The sequence below is a fragment of the Panthera tigris genome, chromosome X (genome assembly GCF_018350195.1).
Source record: "Panthera tigris isolate Pti1 chromosome X, P.tigris_Pti1_mat1.1, whole genome shotgun sequence".
NCBI lineage: Eukaryota > Metazoa > Chordata > Mammalia > Carnivora > Felidae > Panthera > Panthera tigris.
This window is the reverse complement of record NC_056677.1, coordinates 42,375,917-42,402,723: the sequence shown is the minus strand read 5'-3', so window position 1 is coordinate 42,402,723 and position 26,807 is coordinate 42,375,917. Positions and strand designations below refer to the sequence as shown.

The 26,807-nt window shown below is 47.0% G+C and overlaps 1 protein-coding gene across 7 annotated transcripts; it reads left to right on the top strand.

Moving 5' to 3' along the window:
* Positions 1 to 4,611: 4,611 nt before the first annotated feature.
* GPKOW (G-patch domain and KOW motifs) lies at positions 4,612 to 24,928 on the top strand. 7 transcript variants are annotated; one of them, XM_042974960.1, is made up of 14 exons: positions 4,612 to 4,689; positions 5,970 to 6,116; positions 6,313 to 6,424; positions 16,734 to 17,179; positions 17,951 to 18,105; positions 18,205 to 18,329; positions 20,384 to 20,493; positions 21,281 to 21,494; positions 21,913 to 22,045; positions 22,720 to 22,846; positions 23,051 to 23,174; positions 23,263 to 23,332; positions 24,081 to 24,166; positions 24,261 to 24,928. In XM_042974960.1, exons 4-14 carry the CDS (start codon positions 17,004 to 17,006, stop codon positions 24,393 to 24,395), a joined length of 1,455 nt encoding a protein of 484 aa, XP_042830894.1. In that variant the 5' UTR covers positions 4,612 to 4,689; positions 5,970 to 6,116; positions 6,313 to 6,424; positions 16,734 to 17,003; the 3' UTR covers positions 24,396 to 24,928. The 7 variants fall into 7 exon arrangements, with proteins under 7 accessions (XP_042830894.1, XP_042830895.1, XP_042830893.1 ...); XM_042974961.1 differs by lacking the exon at positions 4,612 to 4,689 and adding an exon at positions 4,966 to 4,999; XM_042974959.1 differs by lacking the exon at positions 4,612 to 4,689 and adding an exon at positions 5,011 to 5,115.
* The last annotated feature ends 1,879 nt before the right edge of the window (positions 24,929 to 26,807 follow it).

Below are 26,807 nucleotides of genomic sequence, written 5' to 3'. Positions count from 1 at the left end.
ATGGAGAGTGAGGGGGGGAGGGAGAGACAGGGAAAGAGAGAGAGAGAGGCTCTCTCCCTCTTCTTTTTAAAAAATTGTTAATGTTTATTTTTGAGAGAGACAGAGAGCAAGCAAGAAAAGGTCAGAGATAGAGGGAGACACAGAATCCGAAGCAGGTTCCAGGCTCTGAGCTGTCAGCACAGAGCCTGACAAGGGGCTCAAACTCATGAACCACGAGATCATGACCTGAGCTGAAGTTGGATGCTCAACCAACTGAGCCACCCAGGCTCCCCTCTCTCCCTCTTCTTATAAGGCCTCAATCCTATCATATTAGAACCTCGCTGTTATGATATCATTTAACCTTAATCACCTCCTAAAGACGATCTCCAGATACAATCACATTGGGGGGTTAAGGCTTCAACATATGAATTTTGGGGCAATACGATTCAGCCCATAATGTTCATTAATAGCCAAAAACTGAAAACAACCCAAATATCCATCAACAGATGAGTGGATCAACAAACTGTGGAATATTTACGTAGTGGAATATTACTCTGCAATAAAAAAGAATGAAAAATTTTGATGGATCTGTTAGAATAAAAACCAAACAGGGAACAGCTTAGAAAATTTGCTGAGGAAACAAAACCAGTTTGGTCATACAAACAAAGTTTAACTTTTCTTGCAAGGCTAATTTGACTTGGGTCATTTCTTGCTTATGCATCTGGAAATCATAAACAAAAAAAATTGTTTCCCAAGGTTGATATGCAGTAACCACTGACCAATTCCCTATCACTGAAGAAAATTCTAATATTATAGCAAATCGTTGTGAAGAATAAACAGTCACCACTTTCTTACTGTATAAACTGCTTTATAACTATATACCCCTGAGCTTCATTCCATGTTTTGGTCTGAGTGCTCCTTGTTTACCAATTATTTTCTTGGTGTGTGCACAATAAGATTTTACTAGGGGCACCTGGGTGGCTCAGTTGGTTAAGCCGCCAACTGCGGCTCAGTTCATGATCTTTTGGTTCTTGAATTCAAGCCCCATATCGGGCTCTGTACTGACAGCTCAGAGTCTGGAGCCTGCTTCAGATTCTGTGCCTCCCTCTCTTTCTGCCCCTCCCCCACTCTCTCTCTCTCTCTCTCAAAAATAAATAAACTACATTTTTTAAAAATAAAGTTTTACTAATTACTACTTTCGTGATTGGTTTTACTTGTTATTTCTGAACTTAAAAAAATTAATGTTTATTTATTTTTGAGAGAGAGACAGTGAAAGAGAGAGAGTGCAAGTGGGGGAAGGGCAGAGAGAGGGGGACAGAGGATCCCAAGCGGGCTCTGCACTGACATCAGTGAGCCCGATGCAGGGCTCCAACTCACCAACCAGGAGATCATGACCTGAACTGAAGTCGGATGCTCAACTGACTGAGCCGCCCAGGTGCCTCTATCTCTGCACTTTTGAAATATCTCAGAATAACCCAGCTAAGTGAAAGAAGCCAGATATACTCCCAAAAAAGAGCACATACTATATTATTCCATTATATACAAATCTAGATTCCAGTTATATGTGGAATCTAAAAAACAAAACAAAACAAATGAACAAACACAAAAAGCAGAAACAGACCCATAAAAACAGAGAACAAACTGGTGGTTGCTTGAGGGGATGGGGTGGGGGGATGGGCAAAATAGGTGAAGGGCAGTGTAAGATACAGGCTTCCAGTTATGGAACAAAGTCATGGGGTGAAAGGTACAGCATAGGGAATACAGTCAATGGTGTTGTAATAGTGTTCTATGGTGACAGATGGTTGCTACTCTTGTGGTAAGCAATCACTACGTTGTATACCTGAAACTAATGGAATAGTGTATGTCAGCTATTCTTTAATTTAAAAAAATCTAGGGCTGCCTGGGTGGCTCCATCAGTCAAGCATTTGACTTTTGATCTCAGCTCAGGTCTTGATCTCAGGGTAATGAGTTCAAGTCCCACGTTGGGCTCCATGCTGTACACAAAGCCTACTTAAAAAGAAAAAAAAATAAAGAAAAATCTAGAAAAAATGCAAACTGATGTACAGCGATAGAATACATCAGTGGCAGGGGCGCCGGGGTGGCTCAGTCGGCTAAGCGTCCGACTTCGGCTCAGGTCACGATCTCACTGTCCGTGGGTTCGAGCCCCGCGTCGGGCTCTGTGCTGACGGCTCAGAGCCTGGAGCCTGTTTCGGATTCTGTGTCTCCCTCTCTCTGACCTACCCCGTTCATGCTCTGTCTCTCTCTGTCTCAAAAATAAATAAACGTTAAAAAAATTTTTAATAAAAAAAAAAAGAATAAATCAGTGGCTGGCAAGAGCAGGACACAGGAAAGAGAATTACTAGGCAGCAAGAGATAACTTTTGGCAGTGAGGATTATGTTTACTATCTTGATTGTAATAGTATCAGAGATGTAAACACAGTTAAAAACTAATCACATGTTGTCAGTTAAACCTCAATCCACTAAAAAAAGAAAAAAAAAGGCTTGATTAAATTGTTGAGAATTGGGTGGGGCTATGAGAAGAATTGACTTAATTCCATGAATGAGATGAGGTGAAAAGGGGTAATAGGTTTATATTCATGAGTGAACAAGGCTAGGAAAAGCATTGGTTTAAACCACATTGAAGCAGGACTGAGAAGGGATTTGGCTCTGTCCACTCTGATTGATTAGGGGTGTCTGGGTGGCTCAGTCAGTTAAGCATCTGACTTCTGCTCAGGTCATGACCTCATGGTTCCTGGGTTCGAGTCCCACATCGGGTGAGCTGATGAGCCCTCCCTCTCTCCCTCTCTCTCTCTCAAAAAAATCAATTTTGATTAAAGATAAGCACCAGGACTGCTACCACATAGCTTAGCTGGACACAATGCAGGTGATTTGGAAGCTTTATTCCTAATCCCTTGAAAGTGTTACAATGCACATCTCATTACCCTCACTTCCCAGAGGGGTAAACTGAGGCTCTGGATGAAGCAGTCACTAGGGTTCCACCTTGTGTAACTAGGGTCAGCCTTCTGTCTGGATGCCCCCACCCCACAACCCTGCCAACATCCTCAATGACCTAAGAACTGTTGCTTCAACTCAATCTTTGACTGTGTCCCCATTTGTGGCCCTGCTGGCTTCAGCTCTCAGTGACCCCCACTCAACACCCAGGGCCCCTGCCATTACAGTTAATCCCGGAGGCCTCCATGGACACCCCATTCTTTTTTTAATGTTTACTTATTTATTTTGATTAGGGGAGGGGCAGAGAGAAGGACAGACAGAATCTCAAGCGGACTCTGTACCATCAGCCCAGAGCTGGACGCCAGGCTCAAACTCCCGAACCATGAGATCATGACCTGGATGACCCTAGACATCCCATTCTTTCCCACAGTCACCCAAAACTGAGCATCTCCTACTCTGGAAGCTTTTCTCATTTCTAGACCCTGGAACCCCCATCCACTTGGCAAGTTCCATGACCAATTTCCAAAGCACTGAGGCTGTCAATGCCTGAAAGCCTCCCCTCATCATCCCCCCCCAGCCTCGCCTTACAAGAGTGCACAAACCCTGCAAAACCTCCTGTCCACCAATCCACACAGCCTGAAGCTCTCTTTTTGCAGAATGTAATCACCCCTCTACACCAATCACCAGTTCCCAGAGCCATGAGCCCCATATTGAAAGCTGTGCTTTCCATCTTTACTGCTTGAAGTTTCAACTAGAGCAGGGAAAGTCAATCAACAAGGTCCAGTGTATTTCCCTTCAGACAAGGTCAGATCAGAGGTGGGAGGGCCACAACATTCCAGGAGGAAGGAAAGCAGGGACCATTCCGCCCCTCTCACCTATGACACCACAGAGACCCTGAAAGGTGGCCCAGAGAGGCTGCCCGGCCACCCAGAATGAGCATCAGGACACAGTGTGTCCACAGCTTATAGTGAAAGTCACAGAAACAGTGCATGTTGGGGGTAAGCTTCTTGAGACTGGCCGGCTGTAGGGCCCTGGACAGGTGTCTGAGCCCCTGTGCCCCTCAGTTTCTTCCTCCACAAAGTGGTGGTCACAGACTGTCTCTCATTGCACCCCATTCCTCCTTCCACTACAGTAGCACTGTGCCCAAGTGCCCCCCCCCCCGGACCTCTGTCCCCAGGCTGCCCCCACTTTTAATACCTAAGAGAGGCCTCATTTCTCACCTCTCATTGGCTGGTGTCCTCTCCCAACAGGGGGGGCCTTCAAAGCCTCCTCAAGTTCAGGCCCCTACCACCCCTCCACTCTCCAGGGCACCTGCCCTTCCCAGCTTCTTTTTTTTTTTTTTTTAACGTTTATTTATTTTTGAGACAGAGAGAGACAGAGCATGGACAAGGGAGGGTCAGAGAGAGAGGGAGACACAGAATCTGAAACAGGCTCCAGGCTCTGAACGGTCAGCACAGAGCCCGATGCGGGGCTCGAACTCACGGACTGTGAGATCGTGACCTGAGCCGAAGTCGGCCGCTTAACCGACTGAGCCACCCAGGCGCCCCGCCCTTCCCAGCTTCTTGAGTCTCCCAGCCCTATCATGCTCAGGGCTCCAAACCCTCCCGTGGTACCCAAGTCTCCTCAAGGGCTACCCCCTGCCCAGCTCAACAGACTCTTCCAGTTCCCAAGTAGGTCCTGGCTCAGGCCAACGTTCACTGCAAATGTACCGAGTAACTACCAGGAGCAAAGCTCTGTTGGAGGCTGCAGAGTTCCCTGGTAAACGTGGGTTCCACTTCTGCACCCCCGTGCTTAGTTGTCAGAGCTGGGGCGGGGACCTTAACTTTTCTGGGCCTCGACTTCCCCTTCTCGCTCACGGAATAAAGCCTCTCCTGGGTGGGAAAAGGAGCACAGCCCAGGGTCCTGGGAGAGCAGAGGGGGCGCTTGAGGTAGAGGGAGGCCAAGCGCTCACGCTGGCTCCCACAGCCAGGCCTCCTTGCCTGCCGCCAGGTAGGTGACTGCGCGGGTCAGGTCGCCGGGCACGGGACCAGCCGGCTACAGCGGCGCCCAGGCTCGGGCGGGCCGCCAGGTGAGCGCGCCCAGGAGCTCCAAACGCGTCGCTGGCGGCCGTGCGTCCACCCGACCGACTTCGGGTCATGGAGCCGCGCGCGGGGGGTGTCACGGACCCTAGGGGGAGCAGAGGAGGTACGGGAGGGTGGAGAGGGACTGGGCGCGTCCCTGTCACCCCTCGCCCCGCCTGTCTGCTCCTCACCTTTTCCTTCCGACAGGTAGTAAACAAAGCAGCCCCGGCGCCCTAGTGGCGGTGGCGGTGGCGGTGGCGGTGGCGGCGGCGGCGAGAAGGGGGGCCCGGCGACCCGGGCTGGGCTCCAGGTCTCCGACCTGCACCCGTACCCGCACCCGCATCCGCACCGCGGGGCCGTGTACCAGACCCGGGGGCTCTCAGGAGTCTCCGGGGAGTTGTGCCACAGGGGTCTGCCCGGGTCACTGGGGACACCTGGGCACTCAGGGTCTGTAGTGAATTGCGGGGGTGGGGGCGTTAGGCGGGGAGCCTCTGGGATAAATGGAGGGGCAATCTGGGACTACGTGGGCCATCAGGGTATCTGGATACCTGGATATCTGGAAGGGGAATCGGGGGTGCCGGGGCCGCAGCGGCGGCCGACCCTGTTCTGTCGGGGCATCTGGAGAAATCGGGGTCCCTCTCGATATCGTGCGGAAAGAGTTTGGAATCTGGGGTTATGAAGGGGCAGTCGGAGACCTCCAGAGATAGTCCCAAGATGTTCGGAAGGGTCCGGGAATATTTCGGCCAAATAGCTATCTCCAGGATTATGGTGGGGGCAGGCGGGGGTCCACCGGCATACTCGCGATGGTCTGGGGGTCGCGGGAGTTGAGAGGGGCAGTGGGCGACCTTCGGAACTATCGAGCGAGTGGTCGGGGGGCTCTGAAGATCTTGAGGGGCATTCTAGGTCTTCGGACGTCGGGGAGCGTGGGGGTTGGCCGAGGCTCGGGCGGGCGCTGACCTGTTCCTTTCACCCGCGCAGGCCGGGGCCTTTCCCTGCCCGCGGGCCCCAGAGCCCGGCAGCTCCTGGCGCGGCTGGACGCGCGCCCCCTGGCGGCCCGAGCTGCGGCCGACGTGGCGGCGCTGGTACGCAGGACGGGCGCCACATTGCGCCTGCGCCCCAAGGCCGGTGCGTGTCGGGGTCGGGGCGGGGCCTCCCGGGGGGCGGGGTCTGACTGGAGCCGGATTCTGACGTAGCGGACCCGGGATGGTTGGTTGCTCCCCTGGGTGGGGCCAATGCTCCCCTGGGGGGGACTGGTGGGGCGGGGCTCGGAGGGAGCTGCGAGACGGGGGAGCCCTGACGTGATCCTAGAATATTCCTCCAGGAGGTGACACTGGGAAGGTTACTGCAGTAGGTGAATGTTGCATGGCTAGTTGTGAGTGCGGGCCGGATTGGTTATCCCTGTCGGTGGGGCTTTGAATGGCATTTCTGAGAAGGTGGGTCCTGGAGAGCGTTGGGGGCGGGCACTTGGCTAAGGGGCGGTCCTGGAAAGCCACTCTAGGGGGTGGAGCCTACAAACGCGAAGGGGCGGGACTCGAAATGTCAGGAATGGGTTGAAGTTTATAGGCCAGTTAGAGGGCGGAGCCTGGAAAGTTCCGGAGCCCAATCTTGGAATTGCACCCTCCAGGGAGGGCCTGAGGGTGTTAATATGAGGAGCGAGATCTTCGTGTGTATTAGAGGGCCGTAGGAAAGTCTGGAGGCTTATTCTATTAGCTGGGCCCAGGATTAGTTAAGAAGGGGCGTATAAGGGTACGTGTTCTTGTGGGTGGCACCTGGAGAATTGCTTTGATTGGGCACTGCCTAGGTAATTAAATTGTGGTGGATCCTGAGTATAAGTTGGAAGAGATAAGGCTAGAATGTAAATTTAGCGGGTTGGGCCTATGTATTTTCTATGGAGAGTCACAGCTTTCTTAGCCTCTTCCTTATCCCAGCCTTTAGTATGCTGTATTGTAAGGACAGTAATGTCTTCGATAGTCATTTGTCCCAAGACCCTCTTGCTTCTCATACAGAGTTCCTAGGGTGGCAAATACAGAAAAGTGTGAAAAACCTGTGGATACTTTGGGGGAGCTTCAACAGTCCATGGCGCTGGAAACTTCCTTAATGAATTTGGGGGCACAGATTAAGGGAGAGGATGGCAGAGGAGGATGGGAGCTGCAGGAGAGTACTCAACAGGTCAAGGCTGAGAATCCAGCACAGGCCCTGACTCAGTATTGCATGTATTTTCATAAGTTAAGTCTTTTTAAGTTTTTTTCAACAATGTTTTGTAGCTTTCACAGTACAGTTTTTACACTTTTTTTTTTGATACATCTATTCTTAGGTATTTTATTATTTTGAGGTTCTTGTAAATGGAATATTTTATTTATTTATTTTTTTACCCCTGCATTCTATTTATTTTTTTATTTTTTTATATTTTATTTTATTATTTTTTTCAATATATGAAATTTATTGTCAAATTGGTTTCCATACAACACCCAGTGCTCATCCCAAAAGGTGCCCTCCTCAATACCCATCACCCACCCTCCCCTCCCTCCCACCCCCCATCAACCCTCAGTTTGTTCTCAGTTTTTAACAGTCTCCTATGCTTTGGCTCTCTCCCATTCTAACCTCTTTTTTTTTCCTTCCCCTCCCCCATGGGTTTCTGTTAAGTTTCTCAGGATCCACATAAGAGTGAAACCATATGGTATCTGTCTTTCTCTGTATGGCTTATTTCACTTAGCATCACACTCTCCAGTTCCATCCACATTGCTACAAAAGGCCATATTTCATTCTTTCTCATCGCCACGTAGTATTCCATTGTGTATATAAACCACAATTTGTTTATCCATTCATCAGTTGATGGACATTTAGGCTCTTTCCACTTTCCATAATTTGGCTATTGTTGAGAGTGCTGCTGTAAACATTGGGGTACAAGTGCCCCTATGCATCAGTACTCCTGTATCCCTTGGGTAAATTCCTAGCAGTGCTATTGCTGGGTCATAGGGTAGGTCTATTTTTAATTTTCTGAGGAACCTCCACACTGCTTTCCAGAGCTGCTGCACCAATTTGCATTCCCACCAACAGTGCAAGAGGGTTCCCGTTTCTCCACATCCTCTCCAGCATCTATAGTCTCCTGATTTGTTCATTTTGGCCACTCTGACTGGCATGAGGTGATATCTGAGTGTGGTTTTGATTTGTATTTCCCTGATAAGGAGCGAGGTTGAACATCTTTTCATGTGCCTGTTGGCCATCCGGATGTCTTCTTTAGAGAAGTGTCTATTCATGTTTTCTGCCCATTTCTTCACTGGGTTATTTGTTTTTCGGGTGTGGAGTTTGGTGAGCTCTTTATAGATTTTGCATACTAGCCCTTTGTCCGATATGTCATTTGCAAATATCTTTTCCCATTCCGTTGGTTGCCTTTTAGTTTTGTTGGTTGTTTCCTTTGCTGTGCAGAAGCTTTTAATCTTCATAAGGTCCCAGTAATTCATTTTTGCTTTTAATTCCCTTGCCTTTGGGGATGTGTCGAGTAAGAGATTGCTACGGCTGAGGTCAGAGAGGTCTTTTCCTGCTTTCTCCTCTAAGGTTTTGATGGTTTCCTGTCTCACATTCAGGTCCTTTATCCATTTTGAGTTTATTTTTGTGAATGGTGTGAGAAAGTGGTCTAGTTTCGTGACCCAGTATATGATCTATCTTGGAGAATGTTCCATGTGCACTCGAGAAGAAAGTATATTCTGTTGCTTTGGGATGCAGAGTTCTAAATATATCTGTCAAGTCCATCTGATCCAATGTATCATTCAGGGCCCTTGTTTCTTTATTGACCGTGTGTCTAGATGATCTATCCATTTCTGTAAGTGGGGTGTTAAAGTCCCCTGCAATGACCACATTCTTATCAATAAGGTTGCTTATGTTTATGAGTAATTGTTTTATATATCTGGAGGCTCCGGTATTCGGCGCATAGACATTTATAATTGTTAGCTCTTCCTGATGGATAGACCCTGTAATTATTATATAATGCCCTTCTTCATCTCTTATTACAGCCTTTAATTTAAAGTCTAGTTTGTCTGATATAAGTATGGCTACTCCAGCTTTCTTTTGGCTTCCAGTAGCATGATAAATAGTTCTCCATCCCCTCACTCTCAATCTAAAGGTGTCCTCAGATCTAAAATGAGTCTCTTGTAGACAGCAAATAGATGGGTCTTGTTTTTTTATCCATTCTGATACCCTATGTCTTTTGGTTGGCGCATTTAATCCATTTACATTCAGTGTTATTATAGAAAGATACGGGTTTAGAGTCATTGTGATGTCTTTATGTTTTATGCTTGTAGCGATGTCTCTGGTACTTTGTCTCACAGGATCCCCCTTAGGATCTCTTGTAGGGCTGGTTTAGTGGTGATGAATTCCTTCAGTTTTTTGTTTGTTTGGGAAGACCTTTATCTCTCCTTCTATTCTAAATGACAGACTTGCTGGATAAAGGATTCTCGGCTGCATATTTTTTCTGTTTAGCACACTGAAGATATCGTGCCAAGCCTTTCTGGCCTGCCAAGTTTCAAAGGAGAGATCAGTCACGAGTCTTATAGGTCTCCCTTTATATGTGAGGGCACGTTTATCCCTTGCTGCTTTCAGAATTTTCTCTTTATCCTTGTATTTTGCCAGTTTCACTATGATATGTCGTGCAGAAGATCGATTCAAGTTACGTCTGAAGGGAGTTCTCTGTGCCTCTTGGATTTCAATGCCTTTTTCCTTCCCCAGGTCAGGGAAGTTCTCAGCTATAATTTCTTCAAGTACCCCTTCAGCACCTTTCCCTCTCTCTTCCTCCTCTGGGATACCAATTATGCATATATTATTTCTTTTTAGTGTATCACTTAGTTCTCTAATTTTCCCCTCATACTCCTGGATTTTTTTATCTCTCTTTCTCTCAGCTTCCTCTTTTTCCATAACTTTATCTTCTAGTTCACCTATTCTCTCCTCTGCCTCTTCAATCCGAGCTGTCGTCGTTTCCATTTTGTTTTGCATTTCGTTTAAAGCGCTTTTCAGCTCCTCGTGACTGTTCCTTAGTCCCTTGATCTCTGTGGCAAGAGATTCTCTGCTGTCCTGTATACTGTTTTCAAGCCCAGCGATTAGTTCTATGACTATTATTCTAAATTCACTTTCTGTTATATTATTTAAATCCTTTTTGATCAGTTCATTAGCTGTTGTTATTTCCTGGAGATTCTTCTGAGGGGAATTCTTCCTTTTGGTCATTTTGGATAGTCCCTGGAGTGGTGAGGACCTGCAGGGCACTTCCCCTGTGCTGTGGTGTATAACTGGAGTTGGTGGGCGGGGCCGCAGTCAGACCCGATGTCTGCCCCCAGCCCACCGCTGGGGCCACAGTCAGACTGGTGTGTGCCTTCTCTTCCCCTCTCCTAGGGGTGGGATTCACTGTGGGGTGGCGTGGCCATCTGGGCTACTTGCACACTGCCAGGCTTGTGGTGCTGGGGATCTGGCGTATTACCTGGGGTGGGTAGGCAAGGTGCACGGGGGCAGGAGGGGCAGGCTTAGCTCGCTTCTCCTTAGGTGATCCACTTCAGGAGGGGCCCTGTGGCAGCGGGAGGGAGTCAGATCCGCTGCCGGAGGTTTGGCTCCGCAGAAGCACAGAGTTGGGTGTTTGCGCGGAGTGAGCAAGTTCCCTGGCAGGAACCGGTTCTCTTTGGGATTTTGGCTGGGGGATGGGCGGGGGAGATGGCGCTGGCGAGCACCTTTGTTCCCCGCCAAGCTGAGCTCTGCCATCTGGGGGCTCAGCAGCTCTCCCTCCCTTTGTCCTCCAGCCTTCCCGCTTTCTGAGCAGAGCTGTTAACTTATGACCTCCCAGACGCTAAGTCGCGCTTGCTGTCGGAACACAGTCCGTCCGGCCCCTCCGCTTTTGCCAGCCAGACTTGGGGGCTCTGCTTGGCCGGCGAGCCGCCCCTCCGCCCCGGCTCCCTCCCGCCAGTCCGTGGAGCGCGCACCGCCTAGCCGCCCTTCCTACCCTCTTCCGAGGGCCTCTCGTCTGCGCTTGGCTCCGGAGACTCCATTCTGCTAATCCTCTGGCGGTTTTCTGGGTTCTTTAGGCAGGTGTAGGTGGAATCTAAGTGATCAGCAGGACGCGCGGTGAGCCCAGCGTCCTCCTACGCCGCCATCTTCCCAGGTCACTCTGTCGAAAGTGGTCTAGTTTCAACCTTCTGCATGTTGCTGTCCAGTTCTCCCAGCACCATTTGTTAAAGAGACTGTCTTTTTTCCATTGGATGTTCTTTCCTGCTTTGTCAAAGATGAGTTGGCCATACGTTTGTGGGTCTAGTTCTGGGCTTTCTATTCTATTCCATTGGTCTATGTGTCTGTTTTTGTGCCAATACCATGCTGTCTTGATGATGACAGCTTTGTAGTAGAGGCTAAAGTCTGGAATTGGGATGCCTCCTGCTTTGGTTTTCTTCTTCAAAATTACTTTGGCTATTTGGTGCCGTTTGTGGTTCCATATGAATTTTAGGATTGCTTGTTCTAGTTTCGAGAAGAATGCTGGTGCAATTTTGATTGGGATTGCATTGAATGTGTAGATAGCTTTGGGTAGTATTGACATTTTGACAATATTTATTCTTCCAATCCATGAGCAGGGAATGTCTTTCCATTTCTTTATATCTTCTTCAATTACCTTCATAAGCTTTCTATAGTTTTCAGCATACAGATCTTTTACATCTTTGGTTAGATTTATTCCTAGGTATTTTATGCTTCTTGGTGCAATTGTGAATGGGATCAGTGTCTTTATTTGTCTTTCTGTTGCTTCATTGTTAGTGTATAAGAATGCAACTGATTTCTGTACATTGATTTTGTATCCTGCAACTTTGCTGAATTCATGTATCAGTTCTAGCAGACTTTTGGTGGAGTCTATCGGATTTTCCATGTATAATATCATGTCATCTGCAAAAAGCAAAAGCTTGACTTCATCTTTGCCAATTTTGATGCCTTTGATTTCCTTTTGTTGTCTGATTGCTGATACTAGAACTTCCAACACTATATTAAACAACAGCGGTGAGAGTGGGCATCCCTGTCGTGTTCCTGATCTCAGGGAAAAAGCTCTCAGTTTTTCCCCATTGAGGATGATGTTAGCTGTGGGCTTTTCATAAATGGCTGTTATGATCTTTAAGTATGTTCCTTCTATCCCGACTTTCTCAAGGGTTTTTATTAAGAAAGGGTGCTGGATTTTGTCAAAGGCCTTTTCTGCATCGATTGACAGGATCATATGGTTCTTCTCTTTTTTTTTATTAATGTGATGTATCACGTTAATTGATTTGCGAATGTTGAACCAGCCCTGCATCCCAGGAATGAATCCCACTTGATCACGGTGAATAATTCTTTTTATATGCTGTTGAATTCGATTTGTAAATGGAATATTTTAATTGCATCTTTATTTTGTCTATGGAAACAATTGATTTTTGTATATTGATCTTCTATTCTGTAAACTTGCCAAGCTTGTTTAATAGTTCTAATACCTGCTAAAGAGCAAACATTTAACTGAGTAAATTTGAAGATTTAGTGGGTTTTATTAAACAATTCATAAACTGTAGAGTGGAGGTTTGCTAGGAGTTATATAAAATGGCAAGTTTTTATAGGAAGGAGGATTGGGCAAGAAAAGAGAAAAAAAGCAAAAGAAAATAAAGTATTGTTTTAGGTAAATTCACTTCCCCTCTGAAGAAAATGTGGGGTGAGGGGTGGGCGGTTCTTATCATGCAGATTACCTGATCTTCCTTTGGGAATGAGAGGGCCCCAAGTGAGAGATTACCTCTTTGATACAGACCAGAACATTCCAGATTGATTGGTTTAAAATTCCACTCTTGGAGAGGTTGAAGTTGCAATTAATTGCAACTTGGAAGGCAAGTGACTCCACCTTCGGCTTCTGTGTGGCTTTATTTTTAACAGTCCCAAGAATTCCAAAGGAACTATACCAACATTTTGATGTGCTTCCAATAATAAAACAAAGAAGTACTCACCAAACAAACTAGTATTCACTAAGAGAAACAAGTACTCACCAAAAAATGATAGTTTTTAAACAGATCTTGAATAAAGTCAGAAATGTTAACCAAAGGCAGGGAGCTCAGAATCCTAGAGGAGACTCACCCAAGAGAAGTAGGTCTGGACTGACAGAAGCCATGAGCAAAAGGTGCTTGGGACAGGTACCTCACATGATTCCCTGGATCATCATTCTTCTGGGGTCATCTCCTTTGGATCCCACTTCTGACTCCAAGGAATGTCAACCTAAATACAGAGGTAAACCGAGGCAAGCTCAGAAAGATGAATTTATTTGGGAATAGGAAAAAAATTGTAATTCGGGTCTTATCTGTAGCTTGCTACAGTTTGGGTGTCCAGAATTGCAATCTTTGCTGTTCCCAAATAAACTCATCTTGTTGAACTTGCGTCAGTTTACCTCTTTATTTAAATCGACATTTATAAAAGTTGCTTTGTAGTCTTTATCTGCTAGGTATCTTTAAGGATGCCCAGGGCTTCTAAGCCTGGAAACATGGCCATGAGATTGATTATTGTGGTCTGTGTTTTCAAGACCATCCTCTGACCCAGCACATTATTCTACTTACCAAACATTTCACTTTCATTTATTTATAGCTTCACATTTAAATGTTTTAGTATATGTGTTCCATGCAAGAAATGTGCTATAATTCATTTACCCAGTCTCCTTCTGTTGTCCTTTAAGTGGTCTTCAATCTTTTGCTACAATAAATAATACCATGATGAATCTGACATAAAAATCTTTTCATTGGACTCCTGGCTGGCTCAGTCAGAAGAGCAGGTGACTCTTGATGTCAGGCTCATAAGTTTGAGCTCCACATTGGATGTCGAGATTTCTTTTTTTTTTTTTAATGTTTATTTTTGAGAGAGAGAGAGAGAAAACAGGGTGAGTGGGGGAGGGGCAGAGAGAGAGAGAGGGAGACACAGAATCCGAAGCAGACTCCAGGCTCTGCGCTGTCAGCACAGAGCCTGACACAAGGCTCGAACCCACAGACTTTAAGATCATGACCTGAGCTGAAGTCCGACACTTAACCAACTGAGGCACCCAGGTGCCCCATGGATGTAGAGATTTCTTAAATAAACTTAAAAAAAATCTTTTCGCACATCTTTAATGATTTCCTTGGGATGAATTTTTAGCACATCTCTGGTATTATTTCTGGTGGCTATTTCAGTATCACCCTTCTACTTTATAAGCTCTTATGATGAAGGCAGGCTGGGTCCGAGGACCCAGAGAGGGTCCCGCAGGACCAGCCAAGAGGGTCCTTGGCTTCACGCAGCATAAAAATCAAATGTGAGCCAAGAAGAAGTAAGAGCAGAATTTATTAAAGATACAGAGAGAGTACAGATACAGGCAGAGTGTCTGGGAGACTCAGAAAGGAAAGGAGAGAGTCTTGTCTTTGCTTGGTGTCTGGGGTTTTTACTGAGGATTGTGGTCTGATGTAAGTGTCCTCTCAGGCATTGAGGAACTGGACAGAACAGGGAGAATGGTCCACGTGTCCTCCATAAGTCACTTATTCCTTGGTGCTAGGGGGTCTTAAAATTGAGATTTCTAGCACCGGTGGTCTGGAATACACACACGATGGCCTCACTCACTCATTCCTTAGAAGTTTTCTATTGTGCTGGAAGGCTCCAAAGAAATCATTAACTCCTTCATTCTTACAAGGAGGACATACATTATTTGTATTATAAGGAATGTGTAAGGCAGGTGTGCTGGTCCTAGCAAGAAGAGAAGCAGGGAAATGGGCAAAAAAGCAGTCCTTCAAAAAACAGCCCTTCATGGGGCCCTTTCAATTTCTCTTCTCTCTCTTTAAGGTCCTACACAAAAGGAACCTGTCCCATTAATCTTTCAAAGCCTTAGAACGTGGCTCTCACAACATATTTAATGTTGGTAGTATAAGCAGAAATAATTTGTGATCCCTGGAAAAAGAAAGATGAGGCATAAATTTCTTGACATAAGAAAAGTCACTTTAGAGATGCCTGCATGGCTCAGTCAGTTAAACATCTGGCTTCTGCTCAGGTCATGGTCTTATGGTTCCTGAGTTCGAGCCCCACATTGGGCTGACTGCTGTCAGCATAAAGCCCACTTTTGGATCCTCTGACCACCGCCCCCCCTCACTGGTTCTCTCTCTTTATCTCATAAAAAAATAAACTTAAAAAAAGAAAGAAAACTCATTTTAGACTCTTGCTCATCTTGCAATTTTTGCCTGACAAGCACTACTTGCACATTTCTTGTAGAACTTCCTGAGATGTGTTGAAATTGCAGAAGAATAGATTTCAGTAGATAATGATTTGAAGGAAACAAAAGAATGTGAGGACAAAGAGACACTATCAGGCCAGAAGATAGCCTAATCATATCGGCAACAATAAATCAGTGGTAAAACTTCCATTTCTGATTCAAAAGTAAAGGTTGACCTGACACATATTCTTGAGTCCTCTTTGCAGGATTTAAATCCCTTTGAGCACTCAAATACCGGACCAACTGGAGCCAGAGAATTGATGATGCTGACCAGCTCTCCTGACTTCAGTTAACTTGAGACCTGGTCTCAGTTGCCTTAAGATGACCTTTGCTCCAATTCCATGCTGAATTCCCTATTTTGCAAGCCCTTCCATGAATATATATGCACTTTTAGCTTAAAACTTACCCATTTTTATTGTTGAAGGAGACACTGCTTTGGGAGATATCCCCAGTGTTCTCCTTTATTTGTTGCAAGTAAAACTCTTCCTTTTCCTATTCTTTGCTTGGATGAGTCTTTTGGCTCCATTTCTACCAAAAGGTGAACCCAGTTTTGGGTAACAGTGGGAACTACAGTTGACTCTTGAACAACATGGGTTTGACTGCACGTGTCTATTTATACCAGGATTTTTCTCAATAAATACAGTATAGTATTATAAATATATTTTTTCTTCCTTATAATTTTTTTTTAGTTTATTTATTTTGAGATACAGCGAGTGAGAGTGGGGGGAGGGCAGAGAGAGAGAGAGGGAGGGAGAGAGTGAATCCCAAGTAGGCTCTACACGGATAGCACAGAGCCCCATGCAGGGCTTGAACCCACAAGCCTGAGATCATGACCTGAGCTGAGATCGAGTCAGATGCTTAACCATCTGAGCCACCCCGGCACTCCTCCTTATGATTTTCTGAATAACATTTTCATTTTTTTCTTTAGCTTACTCTTAAGAATACAGTATAAAAAAATACAGTATATAATACATGTAACATACAAAATATGTGTAACTCTACTGCTTAGGTTATCATTAAGGTTTCCAGTCAACAGTAGGGTATTAGTAGTTAAGTTTTTGAGGAATCATAAGTTATTTGTAAATTTTCAACTGTGGGGGCAGGGGATTGGATCCCCTAACCCCTGAATTATTCAAGGGTCAACTGTATGTATGTGTATTTTTTAAAGTAGTCTTCACACCCAGCGCGGAACCCAACGTGGGGCTGGAACTCCGGGCCCTGAGATCAAGACCTGAGCTGGGATCCAGAGTGGGATGCTTAACCATCTGAGCCACCCAGGCACACATGTATATATACTTTTAATATCTGTTTAGGTGATTGTTCCCCACTGGACTATGATCCTCTAGAAAGGAGGAGGTCTATTTTATTAATATTTGAATCCAGAGCTTGTGGTGTATTAAATCTGGCAGCAGTAGGCACCATTTACATGTCTATTTGTTATTGTACACAACTGACACAGATTTTTTTCTTAAATGATGTATTTTTATCTACACTTCCCATACCAGTAGGGCACGGCGATTAATAACTACTTGTTCACTACCTGAATGAAAGAATGAATACCCCCAAGAACCACATATTCCTATATGATTGGCGCGACGCGCCCCTATGAAGAACAGCAACAATTACTTCTTAAGGCCCCTGTTCCACGTACGCCAGTCGACGCCGCAGTGTTTTCTGGGAAAGGTAGTTCTAAAGCCCGTCGTCTGGCCCCGGTCAAACTGAGCCCAAACTAAACTTCCCAGAAAGCAGCACACTCGCCTGGGAAGAGGGGCAAGATGGCGGACGCTGAAGACGGTACTTTGCGACCCGCGGGAGCCTCTGCTGCCCCAATTTCATTCAGCTTCAGTCGCACGTCTGCCAGGAGACGGCTGGCGGATCCGGGAGACGACGCGAGTGCGGCTCCGGAGGAGAAGGATTTCTTAAAGACCGTGGAAGGGAGGGAGCTGCAGAGGTGAAGCGCCGTGTCTTTCATCCCTTGGAATTAGGTTCGGTGGGTTCAAGCGGGAGGGTGGAATCTGAGTTGATTGTTTTGGTGGCAGCGGCCACCAAACCTTTGGATCACAGCCTGAGGAAATTCGTGGAGGCGAGAAGGCGGGAGTGTGTAACAGGGGAGGTGGGGAAATTGGACCTGACAGCCAGGGCGTTTGAGAAAAGAGGATGTATTCCTGAGAGGGTGTGTCTTTAGCACTTGGGGGCCTTGAGATGTGTGCGTTTTGAGAGAAGGAAAGGAGTGGAGAATGACAGGACCCCTAGTTTGTCAGCTGAAGCGGTGGAGCTTCTCCAGTATAGGGAATGGGGTGGAGTGGCAGATGGAGTTTTGGGGAGGCCGTCATCAGCTTAATGTGGAAAGGAGAGTTGGAGGGAGAGACTTCCAGAAGAGAATAAGCTATCCAGGGGTTGGTGTGGAGCCTGGACCTGGGGGAAAGTCTGGGCTGAAGATGGTGACTTGTGAGTCATTGTGAAAGCCACGGAAGTGGGTCTTGGGCTGAGCAGAGATTCCAGGACTGAAGGCTGATTCCTCAAAGGCACTGATATTTAAGAGTTGGGGGTGGGGGAGAGAATCTAAAGAAAACACCATTAGAGACATGACAGGAGAGCGAGGGTGTGGTCCCTCCAGCTGGGGGTGAGTTTGGCTCTTGTGTTTTCTCTGAAGGGAGGAGTGTGGCTCAGAACCCACTGACCATGCTATTCTCCCAACTTCACATCTCTGTGTCCACATCAGTGTGAAGCCCTCAGAAACCCCCAAGGAACTCGTCATCCCTTTGATCCAGAATGGCCATCGCAGGCAGCCACCGACCCAGGCTCCTGGGCCATCCACAAACACTGAGGCCTTGGTGGAAGGGGTGCTGTCTCAAGCTGTAAAGGAGATCATTGAAGGTAAGTGATCCCCTCTTTGCCTTGCCCCAGTGAAGGAAGAGGGGGAGGAAAATGGAAGGAGAGGGTTGGGCCTCATTGCTTCCTCCCATTCTTCCTTAGACTCCAAGAAGTCCCTGGAGGAGAGAGAAAATTCGGGTATCGACCCCATGCTTGCTATCCCCATGATCCAGAAAGGATGCCTCCCTAACGGAGAAGGGGCAGACAGCGAACCCCGAGCTGAGACAGTGAGCTGGCCCCTAACTCCTCCAGCCCCAGCCTCTCTTTGCCCTGTCTGCCAGGCTTGCCTCTCTGCACCCAGCAGGGAAAGTCAGTGTGTGTACTAGAGGCCTGCTGCCTAGCTCTTCCTCCTTCTGTCCTTTTTTGGAAGCATTAACAAAGGAATCCAGATACTGAGGTGTGGAAAATCACTTGCATTCTGGAATTATCTGAACAAGATGAGCAAATGGAACAGGAAATGTAAAGATCCTGAGGGTAGACTCTGCCTAGAGTGTTTGAGGAACACCAAGGAGACCAGTGTAGCTGGAGGGGAATAAGTGAAGGGGAGGAGTAGTAGACAATTTCAGGCATCCCAAGACCAGAAACACAAGTTTCAAGACACATAGGAACACTAATAATATTAAATGCCAAGTAGAACTGTCTATGATGACAGAGTGTAATCTATCACACCGTATTAAGCAGAGGTAGAAAGTGACAAAATTGGAAAGTAGGAAGTGGCTAGGGCTAAACTAGGCAGGGCCTTGTGGGCCATGGTGAGGACTCTGGCTTTTATTGTGAATGATATGAGGGCCATGAGAGGGCTCTGAGCAGAAAGGGTGAAGACTTAAGATTTCACAGGATCTCTCTGGCTACTATGAGCAGAACAGACTAGTAAGTAAAGGCAGAAGCAAGGAGACTAGCAGTGCAGGCTAGAAATGATGGAGCCTCAGACCAGAGTGGTAGGAGTGAGGCCTGGAAGGACAAGTAGGGTTTAGTGAGAGAGGGAGGAGCAGGGTGAGTACCAATGGCAGCAACAACCTAAGCAACAGCATGGTGGCAGGGAGTCGGTGTTGTGTGTGCCCATTGGTGAAGCAACTTGCAGTGTGTCTAAAGTGAGTATAAAGAATTGGAGTGAGGATGGGAGGTGATCGATAAGGAGAAGTGAGGGGTATGTCTACAGAAGCAACAAAGTCTGTCTTTCATACACATGGATTCCACTTTTCACCTCTTTATTCACAATTTTTTAGCGATGCTTCTTTGGGGCCTATTTCTCTTACAGCCCCAGACCACCCTCTCTTTTGACTGAACTGTTCTCATTGGCCTTCAGATGTCTTCTGATGTCTTTCATCTTAAAAAATAGGACCTTCATCTCACTTTCCACCCTGTTCCCTCTTTGGCCTCATTTCTCTCATTTCCTCTCCTCCCCCAGCCTTCCACATCTCAGTTGAACCCAGGTACATCTATCCTTCCTCTCAGCCAAAAAACCTTAGTGTTGACTCCCCTCTTTATTCCATACCCCCAGGTACAGCCTTTCAGCAAAATCCTATCATGTCCCTTTGCAGAATACATCCAGAATCTGACCATTTCTCACCATCACCACTCTGGTCTGAGCCACAAGTATCTGTCATCTGGACCATTGCTGTAACTTCCTCACTGGGTCCCCTTGTGTGGTGGCCAGCCTCCTGTAGCTCCAGCCCAGATCTCCTGATTAATGTCTCACCACCCTCTCTGCCTCCACAGCACTGTTTCAGTCAGGTTGACTTTCATGATGCTCTTCCCACACCAGATCTTGTCCTGCCTCAGGGCCTTTGCTCTTATTGTTCTCTCTGCTTGGACTACTCTCCCTTCTATATCCTCCTGGCTCCCTCTGTCATTTCTTTCTGGTCTCTGCTCAGATATCAACTCAGTAACCCTCTCTTCTCCATCCCTCTGCATCCCCTTAAGCTGCTTTATTTTTCTTTATATAACTTATCACTACCTGACATACCATGTTTTAGGTATTTTATTTATTGTGTGTCTGTACAACTAGAAGGTAAGCCTCACAGAGCAAGGGTTTTTGTTTTGTTTACTGCTTTATCCTCATCACCTAGATTAGTACCTGGCACAGAACAGGTGGTTTATAATTATTTGTTGAAGGACAACATGGAGGAGTAAAGTGAGAGACAGCAAGAGGAAATCAAAACTAACCTTGAGCTTATTGGAAAAGAAGCATTGAGGGTCACCCTGTGGGTGTTAGTAAGCGCACTTCGGAGGACCCACTGTGAGCCAAGCCTAACCGTCCTTCCTCTGCCTGAACCTGTAGGTGCCGGAAGAAGCTGATTACGAGGCAGTCCCTGTAGAGGCCTATGGGCTGGCCATGTTACGAGGCATGGGCTGGAAACCTGGCGAGGGCATTGGCCGCACGTTCAATCAGTGAGTTCTAGGGTATGGGCAAGGGGCAACAGATGGGGGCAGTGAACAAGACCCCCATGGTTACCACCCATCCAAAACCATCCAGGCAGGGAGAGGGCATGTTACCACCCTAATTAATTTAGTAAGCCTTTCCACTACTGTTTCAATCTCCTATTTACCCTTTGAAACTCTGTAACGAGATCCCATTTATGTAAAGGTTACTTTTCTGAACATCAGCTTCATCATCTGGAAATGGAGATGATGACAATATTGACTTCCCAGGTCTGTTGTGGAGTTATGTGAAATTATACACATAAAGCACTTACAGCAGGCCCTGGCCCCAAATAAACATAGACTAGACATTTGCTATTATCACACAGACTTATGGTCCCTTCTTCTCAGTTCTCAACTCCAAAGAATTCTGAAAACCAAACATTTTTTTCATAAACCATTTAGTAGCCAAACATGACCTGAGACACAGAGCATTTTATAGTCTATTTCTCCTGCTTGGCGTGAACATTTGTATGATTTCCCCTGTAGAAATATCAGGGTGTTTGATTACAGGGATCTGCCTCAGGTCCTGCTGTAGATACTATGTAATAGATGGTCTATCCAATGTGTTATTAGGTTGGACCAAATGAAATTGTTATTTCTGTAAATCAAAAGCAGTCCTAGTGTGAGATGGGGAAGGCTATTCTTGAACATGTTGACAGGGTGGAATTTGAATAGTAGTGCATGGGGGAGGCACTGAAAACTTACATCTTCCCCCTCTCCTGGCCAACAAGCTCACATACTGTGCTCCCTGCAGAGTGGTAAAGCCCCGTGTCAACTCACTGAGACCAAAGGGGTTAGGGCTGGGTGCCAACCTGACTGAGGTCCAGGCCCTGGCCCCCACTGGCCCCCACCACCTGCCAAAGCCAGATGAGGAGCAAGAGAAGGATAAGGAAGACCAGCCTCAAGGACTGGTGCCTGGGGGAGCTGTGGTGGTTCTTTCTGGCCCGCACCGAGGCCTCTATGGGAAGGTAAGGAACAAAACTGTGCCGAGAGCCTGAGACAGGCAGCGGGGAAGATTGATGTGAGGGCCAGAGGGAGGAAGACTTGGGTTTGGGGTGGAAAGGGCTGGAAGTCCTTGTCTTTCAGGCATGCCTGGCTTGCTGCCTCATTCGGTAACTCAGAACCACTTGCTGGGCCTTTCTGAGCCTCAGTTTCCAACTAAAAGAATGCCATATGCCACATGTTCCTGAGGATTAAATTCTTAAAATATATCTAAGCCACAGAGTCTGGCAGGGGAGACATATGGACCAGGGCCTGTCCCAGGCCTTGGGTCAGTCTGGTGGGGGAGACACAGGGGTCAAGCCTATTGGAAATAAGAGTGGACAGCTGGGGCCTAGGAATGTGGGTTTAGTCCACATTCCTAACTTCTTCCCCCCAACCATTCAGGTAGAGGGCCTCGATCCTGACAACGTTCGGGCCATGGTTCGCCTGGCCGTGGGGAGCCGCATGGTGACTGTTAGTGAGTACTACCTGCAACCTATCTCACAGCAGGAGTTTGACAAGAATTCCTTGGATCTCAGTGAGTGAGCTTTTTACCTAGCTGGGAGAGTTGGAGAAGCATTCCGGGTGGGGGGGGGGGTGGTAGGGCCTGTCCCAGGTGGTGGGGTTGGCAGGGAGATCAACAGTCTGCCTGGCAGGTGTGACTTCTGGTCAGAGGTCAGGAGGCGAGAATGAAGATAAGTGGTTTATTCAGTTTGAGGAAAAATTGATGTAGTAACCCTAGGGCTTTCTTTTGCTTCTTTCTGAGAGAGAATAAACAGGTATGGAAACCAATTCCTATCTTTGGGAGGTCTATTCAGGGTGATGAGCCTCTCTTCTTCTAGGGAGTGAGGGCAGTTGGGACTAGGCCATGACCAGGGATGAAGGCATTCTAGGCATGGCAGCAGGATGGGGCAGTTTGGCAGATGGGAGATTGGTGCTGACAGAGCTCTCAGGATTTTCTAGCCCATACTAGGTGGTCGCCTCAGATTAGCAGCATCAGCGCAGGCTCGAGTGGCTGAGGAAGGCTTTCTAAAGGAAGCCCCAGCAGTTGAAGGGAAGGGGAGAGCATTCCATTGGTGTAGGCAAAGTCATGATAGTAGGAGGGGACACTGAGGCAAGTGGGAGGTGGCCTGAGGCTGAGGTGTAGCCTGCAAGGTAAGAGAATGGCACACTGAGGCTCCTTCCTCCTTCTCCCCACACACCCTTGTGTAGGCCAGATGCGTAAAACTTCCTCAGTGCAACAGAATGGAACAGCTTCGTCATGGAAGGCCCTCCGGGATCAGGACCTCCCCAGCCAGCAAGAGGACTCACAGAGGAAGCGAAAACACCTTCCTGACCGGTGGGACCCTGGGCACCTGGGATGGGGGGGGAGAAGGCAAGGCTGTGGAGAGGCTCCAGCAGTCAGAGAAAGCTTCCAGGGCAAGGCAGGCACATAGAAGGAACTAGAGACAGCATTATGGGTGGGTTTCACAGCAGCAGCAAAGGTGGGGTGAGCAGAATGTGCATCTGATGAACTAAGCCCCGTGTTGGCCCCTTTCCACAGACAGGGGGAGCCTGCTGCCAAGAATGAGAAGGCAGGTCCCAGGAGCCAGCACTGGTTGCACAGGGACCTACGCGTACGCTTTGTGGACAAGCTGCACAAGGGTGGCCAGTATTACAACACCAAGGTGGGAACCCTGCAACCTGGGTCCTCCTCCTCTCCCAGGGACTAGGTCCCCATAACTCCAAGATTCTCACATCCCTTGACCTCCCCAGATGACGATCGAAGATGTCCTCAGCCCAGATACCTGTGTGTGTCGAACAGATCAAGGCCAGGTCCTGGAAGGTGAGTCTGAGGGATGGCCACTGGGTCGTTATCATCCTGGAGGCTGATGGGAAGGCTGTCTTAGACCAAGAGGCTGGTGTGGGCAGAGGCTGGGAGATAGGGTAGAGTTCAGATATTTTGTAAGATCCAGAATCATCTTTTTTTTTTTTTTAATTTTGAGTCTTTTTTTTTAAGCTTATTTATTTATTTTTGAGAGAGAGGGGGAAGGAGGGAGGGAGAGAGAACCAGCAGGGGAGGGACAAAGAGGGGGACGGAGGATCTAAAGCAGGCTCTGAGCTGTCAGCACAGAGCCCAATGCGGGGCTCAAACTCACAAACCATTAGATCATGACCTGAGCCGAAGTTGGATGCTTAACCGACTGAGCCACCCAGGCGCCCCCAAGGCCCAGAATCTTCTGACAGAACATTAGGCACTTCTGTGATAGTGATTATCTGAGCCCCTCCTTTCCCCATCTGCGACATTGACATGAAAATGAGCTATTTCTCCCTCTTGTACAGATGTGTCCTGAACTCCTTGTGCAGGGCAGGGCAGGGCATATAACGTGCCCACAGTAAATGGTATCTGTTGTCATCACCCATCATCTTCCTACATAAGTGCTCCCTTTTTTAGGAACTGCTCCTTAGGTGTCCTCACCCACACCTGTCAACAGGGTACAGAGTGGCTCTCAGGAATACAGAAAAGGACTTGTGACAGGACCCTGGGTGGGCTAGTCCTGGCTGTGGGCCTCACTCCCTCCCCTCATCTGTAGGCCTGAGGGAAGACATGCTGGAGACCCTGGTCCCCAAGGTCCAAGGCAACCGGGTTATGGTGGTGCTGGGGCCACAGGCTGGAAAGGTGAGTCCCAGACCTGGGCGTGGGGGGTGGGAGCATGCAGGGGATGTCCCAGAGTCTGGGTTGGCTCTGCTGACTCCACCCGCTGCTACTCTAGGTGGGCCGCCTGCTGGACTGGGACAGAGTACGGAGCCGGGCTGTGGTGCAGCTGCAGAGAGAGAATCAGCTGGTGGAACTTCACTATGATGCTGTCTGCCAGTACCTGGGCCCCAGTGACTCAGATGAAGACTGACCCATGGTCCCGCTCCCACCCCCAATGCTGCCGCCTGCTCTGTACGGTGTGGAAAGCCAGTCTTCACAAAGGTGGGGAGGTCATTGTTCCATCCTCCACTTGCACCTCAGCCCCAGGACCAGGACAGGGACAGGGCATAAGATAGATGGGCCTGAAGGGAGGCTCGAAACAAACCTGGTATTCTCCAGAAGCTAGTGTGTAATAAAAATCATTTCAGAAACTCAGTAAAATGACAAGATCGTAAGTGTGTGCTGAGCTGAGTAGAAGCGGGAGCTGAGCTGACGGAGGTGGGAGCCGTTCCAGGCTTCAGCCCCACCTCCCTGCATGGGCTGACAGACAAGTTCAAGGATCTGTCTGCTTACAAGTTCATTCTTGGAATACAGAAGCTACGAAGTATGTCCCCTGAGCAGACGCTATGGAGTCTGGAGTGCCACATCTCTGTACAACTTCCTGAAGAAGAATCCTAGTGGTGGCTCTACTTTTTTTTTAATTTTTTAAATGTTTATTTTTGAGAGAGAGAGAGAGACAGAATCCGAAGCAGGCTCCAGACTCAGCTGTCAGCACAGAGCCCAACACGAGGCTCAAAGTCACAGATGGCAAGATCATGACCTGAGCCAAAGTCAGAAGCTTAATTGACTGAGCCACCCAGGCGCCCCATTGGTGGCTCTACTTTTTACTCTTGGTCCAGACCAGACGTCCAGAGGATGTCTTGAGCCAGTGATGAGAGTCCAGAGGAAGGGAGGCTTCTACCCACAAATGGGATGTGTTTGCACTATTTCCCAGAGGAGTCAGTTAATTTCAGGGCCCCTGTTTTAGTCCCCAAACTTTGGCTAGAAAGTAAAAAAAAGTTTTGTCCCAGGTAGGATTTCTCTGATCCAGGTAACTGGACTCTCAAAAAGGTTATTGTCAGACAGCCCTCAAACTTTTTCCCATTTAATGGGCTGAGATCCAAAATCGACAAGGGAAGCAAGAGCTTTAGGTCCAATTGCTTCTAAGTCATCCCCAAATGCAAACTGGTGCAGCCATTCTGGAAAACAGTTTGGAGGTTCCTCAAAAAATTAAAAATAGAACTACCCTATGACCCAGCAATTGCACTACTAGGCATTTATCCAAGGGATACAGGTGTGCTGTTTCGAAGGGACACATGCACCCCCATGTTTATAGCAGCACTATCAACAATAGCCAAAGTAAGAAAAGAGCCCAAATGTCCATCGACGGATGAATGGATAAAGAAGATGTGGTATATATATGTACAATGGAATATTACTCGGCGATCAGAAAGAATGAAATGTTGCCATTTGCAACTACGTGAATGGAACTAGAGGGTATTATGCTAAGTGAAATTAGAGAAGGATAAATATATGATTTCACTCATATGTGGAATTTAAGAAACAGCAGATGACCATAGTGGTAGGGAAGGAAAAATAAAAACAGAGGGAGGCAAACCATAAGAGACTCTTAAATACAGAGAACAAACTGAGGGTTGCTGATGGGGTGTTGGGTGGAGGGGTGGGCTAAATGGGTAATGGGCATTAAGGAGGGCACTTGGAATGATGAGCACTGGGTGTTCTCTATAACTGATGAATCACTAAATCTACTCCTGAAACCAATACTATACTATATGTTAACTAACTTGAATTTGTTTTAAAAAGATGATATAACTGTTATAAATATATACACCCGAAATCAGAGTACCTACGTATATAAAGAAAATATTGATATATATGAAGGTAAAAATAGTTTTATTACACTATATGTTAACTAACTTGGATTTAGATAAAATTAAAACTACAAAATAAAAAAACAATAAATCATCCCTAGGCACTAAGTTATTGATGTAATAAATGGTATTTGAGTTAGATCTAGACCACTGGTATGAACTCCTGACCTGTCAGGACATGGCCCAGTGCTGTAGAATTTTTTTTTAAAAATAATTGAATTATCACATTAAAATTATTACAACTCTTTTTTATCTGATTAAATCTTTTGAAAATTTTAATTGTTGAATACATGTTATCATACATACATACAATGTTATCTTAGTTTCAGGTGTACAACATCAAGTGATTGAACAATTCTAATACATTACTCCATGCTCACTAAGAAAAGTGTAGCTACCATCTGTCACCATACAACATTATTACAACATTATTGACTCCATTCCCTATGGTGTACTCCTCGTCTCCCTGACATTTTTTTTTTTTTTTGATAACTGGTAGTTTTTACCTCTTAATCCCCTTCACCTATTTCACCCATCCCCTTCCTCTTTGGCAACTACCCCTAGAGCGGGGCGATAAAGGTAAGCTACTGTCTCTGCCCAGCAGAAGCAGAATGCTGTTTAGAGCCAAAATGAGCAGGTATAGAAAAACAGTTGGCCAAATCAATGGCCATATGCTGAGTAAGGTAAGGGGA

Excerpts from the sequence above, each read along its gene's own strand:
- GPKOW (XM_042974960.1), top strand. The coding sequence starts at position 17,004 with ATGGCGGACGCTGAAGACGGTACTTTGCGACCCGCGGGAGCCTCTGCT. Across the intron at positions 22,046-22,719 it reads CAAGAATTCCTTGGATCTCA|GCCAGATGCGTAAAACTTCC; the intron begins GTGAGTGAGCTT and ends ACCCTTGTGTAG. Across the intron at positions 24,167-24,260 it reads TGGGGCCACAGGCTGGAAAG|GTGGGCCGCCTGCTGGACTG; the intron begins GTGAGTCCCAGA and ends CTGCTACTCTAG.